The sequence below is a fragment of the Amphiprion ocellaris genome, chromosome 24 (genome assembly GCF_022539595.1).
Source record: "Amphiprion ocellaris isolate individual 3 ecotype Okinawa chromosome 24, ASM2253959v1, whole genome shotgun sequence".
Classification (NCBI taxonomy): domain Eukaryota; kingdom Metazoa; phylum Chordata; class Actinopteri; family Pomacentridae; genus Amphiprion; species Amphiprion ocellaris.
In genome coordinates this window covers 17968465-17981365 of record NC_072789.1, presented here as the reverse complement: position 1 = coordinate 17981365, position 12901 = coordinate 17968465, and the positions used below count along the sequence as shown (strand labels likewise).

Sequence of the window (12901 nt, the reverse complement as noted above, 5' to 3'; positions counted from 1 at the left end):
TTCCTGGTCTTGATCTTTTTAAGTTCACTTCTCACCTGATCAGCTGTTATGGAGAGGCAGGGGGAGGGTGGCAGGGGGAGGGGTGATGGGGCTGTATGCGGAGTCCGGAGGTGGTAGAAGACGGGGATGGGAGGAGGGGTGCTGTTGGTGGTGTTGGTGCTAGAGAGCTGAGGTGTGAAGAAGGAGCTGGCTGGTCGGTGCTTTGATGAGAGGGGGGAGGAGTGGGAGCAGAGTCGAATCTGTTAAAGAACAGATTCAGCTCATTGGTCCACTCCTGGCCTCCTGCTGCAGCTCCCCTCTCATGGCCTCTGCTGTAACCAGAGATGGATCTCAGGTCTCTCCAGACCTCCCTTGTGTTATTGTCCTGCAGGTGAGATTCCATCTTGGTCCTGTAGCTGGCCTTGTCCGCCTTGATCTTCTTCTTTATCTCCTTCTGCACCCTCCTCAGCTCCTCTTTGTCCCCAGATCCAAAGACCCTCCTCTTCTCCTTCAGCAGGGCCTTCAGTTCCAGGGACACCCAGGGTTTGCTGTTAGAGAAACACCGTACTTTCCTGGTCGGTACGATGTTCTCTGCACAGAAGTTGATATAGTCCGTAACAGTGTCTGTCAGTGCATCAATGTCCTCCCCGTGTGGACCACACAGCACATCCCAGTCTGTGGTCTCAAAGCAGTCCTGCAGCGCCTCAGTGGCCTCGTCAGACCACTTCTTCACATACCTGATGGTGGGGGGTTGTTTCTTCACCATAGGTATGTAAATGGGCTGCAGTCTCACCAGGTTGTGATCTGAGTGGCCCAGTGGGGGGAGGGGTGAGGAGCTGTATGCATCCTTGATGTTTGCATACAGCAGGTCCAGGGTTTTATTGTCTCTGGTATGGCAGGTCACGTACTGGGTGAACGTGGGGAGAGTGGCAGAGAGCGATGCATGATTAAAGTCTCCTGAGATGATAATAAGAGACTGAGGGTGAGATGTTTGCAGCTGGGACACTACACTGTGGATGAGTTCACAGGCTGCAGCCGCATCAGCCGAGGGAGGGATGTACACAGTAATGGCTATTACATGTGAATACTCCCGGGGCAGATAGAACGGACGCAGACTGACCGCCAGTAATTCTACATCCTTAGTGCAGAGCTGCTCTTTATAACTAATATGTCCAGCATTACACCATCTCTCATTCACATACATCGTGAGGCCCCCACCCTTTCTCTTACCACTCTCCCTCGCGTTCCGGTCCGCTCTGACCAGATGGAATCCGTCCAGAGTTAAAAGTGAGTCCGGAGTGAGTTCGTTCAGCCATGACTCCGTGAACATCATGAGGCTGCTCTCCCTATACTCCCACTGCAGCCTGGTCAGCGCCGTCAGTTCTTCCATCTTATTCGGGAGAGACCTCACATTCCCCATAATCACAGATGGAACGGACGGCTTGTAGCGTCTCCTCTTCTCCCGATGCTTCAGTCCTGCCCGGCATCCTCTCCTCCTTCTGCGGAGCTCAGCTGGGATGTCTGGTCTCTCCCACGACGGCGGCCTGGCCTGGCTCAGTGCCAACAGCTGTTCCCGACTGTAAACAATGGAGCCATGGCTGAACGGGTCACCAGATGCGGATTTAAAAAGTTCCGAAAACAGTAGTAAACAAAGTAGGGAAAACACTATTTGCACATCCATGTCTGTCCCGTACAAAAGCGTCACCCTACTTGCTGAAAAGAAAAACTTAAAAAGAGAAGAAAACTACAAAAATAACTAAACAGACCTAAAGTTAACCGGAGCTGCTGTAACTAGCTGCCGCTGGCACGGCGCCATCTTATCTTATCTTAACAAGCTACTATATTTTTATATCCAGGCAGATCACACAACATCAGACTAGCTCTATAGCAGGATTGACACTGACAGACAAAATAAATAGTAAGAAGGAGGCTAATCTGCTGCATGTTGAGAACAGAAAACTCAGTATTGTTGACAGACTGTAGGGCCAAGGTGGACCATTCATTGATGAGTAGCTGCAGAATCCAGCAGATGACCTAAAGACCAAGAGAATGAGAGATGAAGGGACAGAGATACCTCAGTATCACCACCAAGAACCAGGTGTGTCTTCAGGATGTTCAACACTGAAGATGTTTCCTCCTGAACAGTTTGGTGACAACCTGAAGGTTCTACTAGGACCAAGGACAGGTCTACAGGGACACTGAGAGACTTTAGTTTGTCCGTAGAGCATCTCCTCTTACATCAGGTCTGGGCTGAATGAGCCTTTTCAGACATACAAGGAGCATAATTGTGGTCTTTCATAAAATACCAGTAGCCATAAGAAGCAAAATGACAGAAAAATAAAGCTAGGACATCTTCTAGTTCTACAATAAAGATTGATTTGAACTGATTACCTGGTGTTGTCCCTCCCGAAAGGCATTTATAGCCTCCCCCTGGTACGTGGTATTTGTGGTTTCTTCTATAGTTCATCATCCTGTGAAACAGGAAGTGAAGTACACTTCTGTCTGTCAGAGGCTGCAGCTTTCAGTCGACTCCGTCTGGCTTCTGGATCTGATCATGGGTCTCCTGTGGATGGTTCTGCTGGTGGTTCTGGTCGGTGCAGAGGCCCAGAACCTGATGGAGGTGAAAGGGATGCTGGGTAAAGACGTCAGTCTGAACTGCTCCATCAGGAATACTGATATCCTTTGGTCCATGGAGATTCATAACCACTTAAAAGTGTGTATCGGACGAACTTATCATGATGATGTACCCAGTTTCTGCTCTCCTGGTTTAGAATCCAAATATTTAATGATGGATAACAGACTAGTGATTAAAAACATGACATCAGAGGACCGAAGACTTTACCTGTGTGGCAGGAAGATCCGTGGTGACGTTCGTTTTCTGGACACTTTCCTCCTCATCTCAGGTAAGAACAACATGAAGTCTCCTGATCTGTGTTTTCATTAATGATAGAGTTTAAGGTTGTTTGTTTTCTGGTTGGATAAAATATTCTGTCCAGAGAAACATTCAACAGGATCTGTGTCGGTAAACAGCATCAGAAACCCAGAATTAAGACATTTAAGAGGCAAAATTATCACAAAGATACAAAAACAAGCAGATTTTATCTCTAATCAACAACTGAAGACCAACTTCAGGGTCCAAGCAGATGAAAGTTGATTCGTGTCCAAAGAAGGACAAAGTTTCTGCCTCAGAAATAACACCTTTGTTGTGGTCAACCTCAGCTTCTACTGAGAACTTCCTGTGAAAAACCTTTACTCTACCTCAGTTTGCTTCTAGTTTTATTACAGGCTCAGTGTCTCCATCTGCTGGACAGTTTCAGTCATCACCACCTTCTAACCTGAAGATTTAAACATCCTTTAACTGTGAAACTTCTCAGACACGACAAGAGAACTTTGATCAGAGTGAATCTAGTTTTAGAGAACTGTTGTTTTCTTCCAGATGTTCCAGATGTTCTTCCAAGTCCATCTGACTGCAGAACCCAGAACCAGCTGGTCCTGGTTTATCGCTCAGCCCTCGTAGTTACCGTCCTCGTCTTCCTCATCATGGGTGAGTTAGCTAGCTGTAGTTAGTGGTGTTTTCCGATCAGCTGACTCACCCGTCGCTCTGCTGGCAGGTTTGGTTTGTCTGTCGTCGTATCTGAAGAGTAAAGAACGAACCCGACAGGTGGACGAACCTCCAGATGTGACCTACGAGAACTCAGAGACCCTTCAGACTGTTCAGGTAAACCAACCACTGCTGTTAGCATTGAGACTGTGAACGCTAATGCTAACAGCAGCTACTTTTTATATGAAACAGTATCACTGAATGAGCCTCAATGACAAAAGAAAAACATGTTTTTAATCATTTCTGTACATTCAGTGAAACCTACATGTGTAAATCTTTTAGCTAGTATTCATAGCTAATGCTAATGCTAACAGCTTCAGTCAAAAATGGACTTCTGTTTTTGGTTCTTGAAGATGTTTCACCTTCATCCAGGAGGATTCTTTAGTTCTACCTGACTGGGGAGGAGTTCCAGGTGTCAACAATAACATCCTGACCTCCCTCCCCAGGCGGTTTTAGAACCGTTAGAGACTGTTTAGAACCGAACAACCCGAAACAAACATGAATAATGTTCACCAGGCAGCCTCAGGTTTCTATTCTTACCTTCAGACCACATGACTCCCAGGCCTCCAGGTGTTAATGAAAGTGAAACCGCCTGGGGAGGGATCTCAGGTACCTGATCGGTGTCATAGAACCTCCACTGTTCAGAGATGCTGTTCCAGTCCAGACCGCAAAGTCCACGTTCTGAATGAACCCAAACACCTATGATCAACTTCAGCAGTATCTGAACAGTCTGAGTTACCTCACCAGGTGGTTCCACCTCCATAAACACCTAGTGTTGCCCCTCACCAGGCGCTTTGGACTTCAAGAACCAGAACATCCAGTTTCTGCTGAAGCTCAGAGGATTGTGAGACCTGATGTCTGAGAATTTACACATTTATTACGGCCAAAGCTAACATCAGCTGCTGCTAATGCTATGTTTCATCCTCTCTGACTGCTCACAGTACTATCTACTGCAGCACTACTACTCCAGTGTACTACAGTACTATCTACTGCTGTACTACTACTCCAGCGTACTACAGTACTATCTACTGCAGTACTACTTCTCCAGCGTACTACAGTACTATCTACTGCAGTACTACTACTCCAGTGTACTACAGTACTATCTACTGCAGTACTACTACTCAAGCGTACAACAGTACTATCTACTGCAGTACTACTACTCCAGTGTACTTTTAGTGTTCCAGGTTGAGGAGATCAGGTCTCAGCCAGCCGGGCGACGATGAAGAAACTCTGAAAGATGTTTCTGCTCTTCGTCCAAAGTTGAAGAAATCTAGTTTTGAGTTTCTAAAGAAGAATTAAAAATAAACTTTATTGTATTTTTGGCCTCAAATGAGTCAATAAAACCTGAATACTGCATCAATACTGTGTAGTTTTAATGTACCACAGGAAAAATACACAAATATACTCCTTAAAGAAGTAAACGGCTGTGAGTTCTGTGTATTTTCTACCAGTTTAAACTCTCTCAGGTTGGAATTCAACAACAGACACCATAATACTGTCTCATACTATAAGTTTACAGTATTAGTACTGCAGTAGAAGTAGTATTTGTAACAGTAGCTGAAGTTTTAATTAGTAGTTTGAAGTATAAATCTAGCAGTACTAACTGTAGCAGTAGTGAGTTACAGTAGCAGGAAAATAGCATTGGTAGTTGTACTGTAAAGTTTCTGTAATCAGAATAGCAGTAGTTATTACTGCAGGTAGTAGTACTAACAACATAGTCATTAACAGTAGTAGTAGTAGTAGTAGTAGTAGCACCTAGTTCACCTGGAGTTTTAATAAGAAACAGTGGTAACGGATGTAGTACAGGTAGCAGTCAAAATGAGTGGTTGCAGTATTTGTGATTGTAACAGAAGTATTTAAAGTACTTTAGCAATCATAGTAGTACTAACATTAGTAGTTAGTTACTGTAGCAGAAGAACAGCATTGATTTGTAAAGTTTCTATAATTGTAAGAGTAAAAAACTATTTAAATAAAGGTATTTATGGGGTTAGTAGTACTAATAACAGCAGTAGTACACAAGGATTATGGGTAGCTGTAGTAGATACTGCAGTATTAGTGGCAGTATCATTCAAGAAAGCAGTAGAAGCAGCAGCACTTGTAGTTTTAATCAGAACAGTGGTAAAAGATGTAGTACAGGTAGTGGTACTAGTTAAAATATGAGTAGTAGTAGTAGTAGTAGTAGTCATAGTAGTAGTAGTACTAGTAGTAGTCGTAGTAGTAGTAATAGTAGCAGTAGTAGTAGTAGTACTAGTAGTAGTAGTAGTGAAGTAGTAGTAGTAGTAGTACTAGTACTAGTAGTAGTAATAGTAGTAGTAGTAGTAGTAGTAGTAGTAGCAATAGTAGTACGAGTTCCAACATGATTAGTAGTAGTAAGTAGTAGTCATATTGGTACTGACAGTAGAATCAGCAATTGTAGTATTTAAATGTTAAAATACCACAGTATTGTAACATTTGTAGTACAAACGGAAGTTCTAACACACTGAAACCTTGTATTATTGCAGTAGAATGTGTACTTGTAGAAGTAGCAGTAATAGTTGTAGTTCTAAGGAGACTGTAATCGTGTTGCAGTATTAGTTGCAGTATTCTGGTCCTGTATTGTGTTGCAGTAACAGCTTTCAGACAGCAGATGGAGCGCCATGATCAGTTCAGACATGTTGAAGTAATGATGGTACTCAGATACTCATAGTACTGCTACCATCAGTACTGGTACTTTCACAGGTTACTCCATGTACTACCATGTTGCTGTTGCAGTTCTGCTACGGATGAAATATGAAGTTCCTACTTCCTATCAGAACTATCTGGAGTCTTTTCATCCATCAGGGTTCCTCAGATCTGAACGGAGTATTTTTACCTCCCAGGTAGTTTTCAGGTCCTTCAGGAGGAACGACCAGACATCTGTACTGTGGAGCTCCAGGACTCTGTTCTGTACATGTACACTAAGTAGTACCTCTGTACTCTGTGTATCTATACTGCTGTCCTGGTTCTGGTCCTGTGGAGGAGTCCTGGTCCAGATGCTCCCTAAAGTGTTGCTGCTGCTGCTGGTAAAACTACTCCACTGATCAGGTCCCTGTAATGCAGACCTGAGACCCTGACCAGGCAGTTTAATGTTCTGGGGTCATCAATGGGTCATGAGTGGTGTCGGTGGAAAGAAGAACCTCCTGGAACTCCTCAGCAAGCAGTTAGAAGTGAAGCAGGAATCCAGACCACAAGTTGTTCTCCTGAAGCTGCTGGATGTGAAAGTTTTCCTTCTACTGTTCCAGACTGAAGGTGAAGCAGCAGGATGGAGGTGTTTGTTCCTTTAGTCTTTTACTGCTCATGAATCCACTTCCTGTTCTTGTGAATCTTGAGAGACCTAGCTGGTATTTGTGGTTTCTTCTGCATGACATCATCACCCAGTAAAAGAGGAAGTGAAGAACACTTCTGTCTATCAGAGGCTGCAGCTTTCAGTTCATTCCGTCTGGCTTCTGGATCTGATCATGGGTCTCCTGTGGATGGTCCTGCTGGTGGTTCTGGTCGGTGCAGAGCCCCAGAACCTGACGGAGGTGAAAGGGATGCTGGGTAAAGACGTCACTCTGAACTGCTCCATCAGGAATACTGAGATCTACTGGTCCCTGGAGATTCATAACCACTTAAAAGTGTGTATCGGACGAACTTATCATGATGATGTACCCAGTTTCTGCTCTGATGATTTTGAAACCAAATATTTAATGTTGGACAACAGACTAGTGATTAAAAACATGACATCAGAGGACCAAAAACTTTACTTGTGTGGCAGGAAGATCAGTGGTGACGTTTGTTTTTTGGACATTTTCCGCCTCGTCTCAGGTAAGAACCAGTTTAATGAAGTAGTCTAACATCACTGTTGATTTGAAGAACTTTAACGTCCATTTCAAGGTGCAGAACAAATTCACAAAACTAGTTTTATTCTGAATCATTAAGTGTCCGCGTCTCGCTTCAGAAAAAATTAAGTTCCAGATGTTTGAGGATGTTTGAGGAATCTGCTTCCTCCTGATGTCTGAACATTTCTAGAACCTATTAAAGGTTCCTCTGTGTTATGAAAGAATAATGATGTTGATCTGACACCCAGATGAACTGAAGCAGCTTCAGAGGTTAAAGTTCTGATTCCTGGGTCAGTCTGAAGGTTTTAGAAGATCTGTTTGGTGTAACTTTACTTTAGATCTTAAATGTCTTAAATGAACCTCGAAGGAAATGATGTCACAGGAAACAGGGGCTAGAAAACGGTCTGCAGACGTCTGTTAAATGTAGTTTAAATCCGTCTAAATGTAGAATGTTTATCTGACAAACTGACAGTGAAGTAGTTCTAAAACTACTTTTACAGAAACATCTAGAGCTGCTGAGGGTAATTCCAGATCCAGATGTTTTCACAGATTATTTGTTATTCAGGACCTCAAACTAAATTCTCTAAATACTCCAGCTGGTTTTAGAGAACTTCATGTTCTATTTTCGTATTTCTGCCCTAAACAAGACATTTAAAGGTTCAGTATCTCCAGAAATAAAACTACAGGCATGAACTGTGGTGAGATCAGACAGAACAGTTTATATTAGATCAGAACAATTGAATGGATCCAACAGAGGATGCAATTTAATTATTGGACCTTGAAAATAAAGTAAATGTTCGATATAGTGTCTCCATAAGGTTCCTGTACGTGAATATAAATGGATCCATGTGTCTACAAAAATACAGTCTTTGTTCCACATTTCTCCAACTGTTGAGGCTCTAACATCAGTAGAATCTGATGTGTTAAAGTTGGACCAGACTAGGTTCCAGTTTTCAGATATTTAGACTAGAAATCTGACCAGAATGAATGAAAACTGACCAAAATGTCATAAAATGTATTCAAAATGACTCAAAAATATGTCAAAAAGAAGACATAGATTGTCAGAAATAACTGAAAACCTTTCAGCAATGTCAGGAAATTCATCTAAGATATGTCTGAAGGACGGTAAAGGTGTCGACACTTTCTAATGTGACTCGAGACTCGTTCATAAAGACTCAGTATTTGACTAAACTCTTCTCCTTATGGTTGGATGGAGATTTTAATAGAACTTCTGGTTTCTTTGTCGTTTTCTTCTTTTCAGATTCATCTACTGACTCAGACCAGAAGGACCGGATGAACTGTGAGAACCTTGGCTTACTGCAGAGTAAAGAGGTCGTAATCATCTCACTGAGCCTCAACGCTATCCTCGGTTTGGTCGTAGTAGGTGAGTAGCTCGGTTTTATTAATCTAAGCTTGCTTTTATTAATCCCAGGTTGGTTGAGTTAATCTCAGTTTGGTTGAGTTAATCTCAGGTTGGTTGAGTTAATCTCAGGATGGTTGCGTTAATCTGTAGTTGTATTTTTAATCTCAGGTTGGTTGAGTTAATCTCAGGTTGGTTGAGTTAATCTCTGGTTGAGTTAATCTCAGAATGTTGCGTTAATCTCTGGTTGGTTGAGTTAATCTGTAGTTGTATTTTTAATCTCAGGTTGTTTGAGTTAATCTCAGGTTGTTTGAGTTAATCTCGGATTGGTTGAGTTAATCTCTGGTTAGCTGAGTTAATCTCAGGTTGGTTGGGTTATTTTTAGGCGACTCACCTGATCGTCTGTTTCCAGGTCTCAGCTGTTTCTTGTTGTCTTTGAAGAGGAAAAACAACAAACAGCAGGAAGACGATCCTGAAAGTTTCACCTGTGAGAACCCAGAGCCTGCACAGGTACGCAGTCTGACGATGGTAATGCTAATGCTAATGCTGCTACAACCAGAGGTACTGCTAAATCTACCACTAGCTGCTAACTCCTTTAAGGCTACTGCTACGCCTAACACAACATTAGCTTGTGTGGTCACTGCTGCTGTTAGCATTAGCTATGCCACAGCTAATGCTACTAGCAGCTGCTGCCTCTTCTGCTAATGCCAGTGCTAATTCCTGCTAACATGACTTTTAAAGTTAACTTATTGAGTTCGTCCTTATTTCTGCTGTATTTAAACGTTAACAGTCAGGTTTTGTGTTAAACGTGTTCGAGGTGAACTCAGTTCAAATAAAACTCTGAACACTCAGTATCAGTATTACAGTAATACCTGCTCCAGGTAGTGCTGCTCACTAGCTCCGCCCCTCATCAGGCTTCCAGAAGCTGACCAATCAGACGAAAGTGAGCTATCAGGGATGTATACGTTTGTTTTAATGTAACTAATTAAAACAAGTTAATGAATTATCACTGCTAACACAAATACTACTAAGACTTCCTCCACCAGTACTATCTGTAGTACTACTAATACTACTAACACCTCTAAAACTGCTACCAGTGCTGTTCATACAGCAGTTACTAGTACTCACAGTACTATCTGTAGTACTACTAATACTACTAACACCTCTAAAACTGCTACCAGTGCTGTTCATACTGCAGTTGGTAGTACTCACAGTACTATCCATAGTACTACTCCTGTACTGAGTACTCATGTTGTGTTTCAGTACGAGGAGATCCGGTTTCCTACCAGTAGAGTTGCTGCTGCTGATGCTCCAGATGGAGTATACTACAAAGTTCAGCTTCCTCACTGCTGACAGACACACCCGGGCACACCCGGACACACCTGGACACACCTGGACACACCTGGACACCTGAACCACACCTGGACACCTGGATTATACCTGGACACACCTGGACAGGTAGACCATACCTGGACACACCTGGACCATACCTGGACCACACCTGGACACACCTGGACCACACCTGGACACACCCAGACACCTGGACCATTCCTGGACCATACTTGGACACCTGGACCGCACCTGGACATTGAGATTATACCTGGACAGGTGGACCATACCTGGACATCTGGACCATACCTGGACATTTAAATGATACCTGGACAGGTAGATGATACCTGGACATTTAGATGATACCTGGACATTTAGATGATACCTGGACAGGTAGATGATACCTGGACAGTTGGACTTGTCAGGGACTTGTGGTCTCATTATGTAATATAAACTGATGCTAAACTGTGAATCTTCTTATTTTAAGTCTCCATTAGATGTGAAACTGTCTATTAAACTAATCTTCAGGTAAACTTGGTATTAAACCAATATTCAGGTAAACTTGGTATTAAACTAATATTCAGGTAAACAGTGAAGTCGTCTGTATATAAAATGAGACTAAACTCTGGAAGCTGAAAGATGTTGTGGTTGATGCAGCAGCAGGTTCAGCTGCTCTGAGGGAGGAGGAACCACAAGCTCAGCTGAAGGCTTCAAAGACCAGAAGTTCCTCAGACATCTGCTGCGGTGTTTCCACTGAAAGAACTGGAACTAAATCAGGTTTAATCTCTGATCTTGACCTGGATCTGAGAGTTGGTCTCCTCTTGTGGTTTTCTGGTCTTTGGATCCCAGTAAAGCAGCTGCACTGAGTTCCTTTAATTCTCAGTTACAGACAAACTTCAGACACTTTAGAAATGCCATTTTTAACCACAAACGGTTCATGCAGAAGACAAGCTGAGCGTCTGAAAACCACTTCCTGTTTCAGGCTGAAGGTAGCGGTGTGTTGGCTGGTAAACAGAAAAATAGCTGGTTGACCCTGAACCTACTTTAACTTTATTCATTTGTTTATACTGTAAATCACTTTATCCTCACTTTAATTGAGTTAAAGTCCTGAAACGAGCCAGAGACGTTTCCTTGTTTGTGTCTTTATCAGTTGAGTCATTAGTTGGTGATTCAGCAGGTTTCTAACGTCGTCATGCTTCTGGTTTTCAGCTCAGAGGTCAGAAATGAACTAAAACTGGAGGAAATAAACACGATGAACGAAGAGAAACTGACCAGACTGTTGGTCACATGAACTCAGGATGACAGTCACAAGATCAGATGACAAAACACCAACAGTCCAGTTAGGCACCAGAACCAGGAGAATCCAGATAATACTTAATTTGAATGATATTTATTATAAATAATGTTGAATAGAAATAATATTTAGTAGAAATACTGATATAAATACTGAGATAACTGAGAACAAAGAACCAACAGAGAAACATCACCTCAGATTAAAACGATCCTAAACTGTTGGACATCACAGTAATCAGATTACCTTTAAATAGAGTATTTATTAGTTTACCATGACACCGCCACCTCAGTGCTTCACTGTCAGGACTATGCATCCACTGTGGTAGTCCTGGTCAGGTTCTCACCAAACATCTGGACTCCATCTGAGCCCAACTCATTGATCTTTATCTGACCAAAGAATGTTCTCCAGCATCCATCAGGCTTCTTCTCATGTTCTTCAGCAAACTTTCATCTGGAAGCCCTGATTAGTGGTACTATGACTCCTCCTAGACCTCCTGATTACTGGTACTATTCCTCCTGATTAGTGGTACTATGACTCCACCTAGACCTCCTGATTAATGGTACTATGACTCCTGATTAGTGGTACTATGACTCCTCCTAGACCTCCTGATTAATGGTACTATGACTCCTGATTAATGGTACTATGACTCCTCCTAGACCTCCTGATTAGTAGTACTATAACTCCTGATCAGTGGTACTATGACTCCTCCTAGACCTCCTGATTAGTGGAACTATGACTCCTGATTAGTGGTACTATGACTACATCTAGACCTCCTGATTAGAGGTACTATGACTCCTCCTAGACCTCCTGATTAGTGGTACTATGATGCCTGATTAGTGGTACTATGACTCCTTCTATACCTCCTGATTAGTGGTAATATGAATCCTCCTAGACCTCCTGTTAGTGGTACTGTGACTCCTCCTAGCCCTCCTGATTCGTGGTACTATGACTCTTCTAGACCTCTTGATTAGTGGTACTATGGCTCCTGATTAGTGGTACTATGACTCCTGATTAGTGGTACTATGACCCCTTCTAGACCTCCTGATTAGTGATACTATGACTCCTTCTATACCTCCTGATTAGTGGTACTATGACTCCTCCTATACCTCCTGATTAGTGGTACTATGACTCCTCCTAGACCTCCTGATTAGTGGTACTGTGACTCCTTCTGTACCTCCTGATTAGTGGTACTATGACTCCTTCTAGACCTCCTGATTAGTGGTACTATGACTCCTTCTAGACCTTCTGATTAGTGGTACTATGACTCCTTCTATACCTCCTGATTAGTGGTACTATGACTCCTTCTGTACCTCCTGATTAGTGGTACTATGACTCTTTAGAGAAAATACTCTGAAGTAATCAGTCTACTACTGAGAGGTGAAACTTTAAAATCATTTCAGATTTCAATAATATTTTAAAGTACTGTACTCTCTGGTGCTGTGTAGTGTGTGTACTGTCTCTGTAGCTGTAGTACTGTATGTACTGCAGTACTATGTGGC

General features: G+C 42.7%; 1 protein-coding gene across 1 annotated transcript; it reads left to right on the top strand.

Annotated features, from left to right (window-relative positions):
• Positions 1 to 6557: 6557 nt before the first annotated feature.
• On the top strand, positions 6558 to 11998 carry LOC118470038 (uncharacterized). Its single transcript, XM_035946512.2, has 4 exons — positions 6558 to 7405; positions 8681 to 8803; positions 9192 to 9289; positions 10043 to 11998. The coding sequence occupies exons 1-4, from the start codon at positions 7057 to 7059 to the stop codon at positions 10130 to 10132; spliced, it is 660 nt and encodes a 219-aa protein (XP_035802405.1). The 5' UTR covers positions 6558 to 7056; the 3' UTR covers positions 10133 to 11998.
• Positions 11999 to 12901: the final 903 nt, after the last annotated feature.

Excerpts from the sequence above, each read along its gene's own strand:
- LOC118470038 (XM_035946512.2), top strand. The coding sequence starts at position 7,057 with ATGGGTCTCCTGTGGATGGTCCTGCTGGTGGTTCTGGTCGGTGCAGAG. Across the intron at positions 7,406-8,680 it reads CATTTTCCGCCTCGTCTCAG|ATTCATCTACTGACTCAGAC; the intron begins GTAAGAACCAGT and ends TCTTCTTTTCAG. Across the intron at positions 8,804-9,191 it reads CCTCGGTTTGGTCGTAGTAG|GTCTCAGCTGTTTCTTGTTG; the intron begins GTGAGTAGCTCG and ends GTCTGTTTCCAG.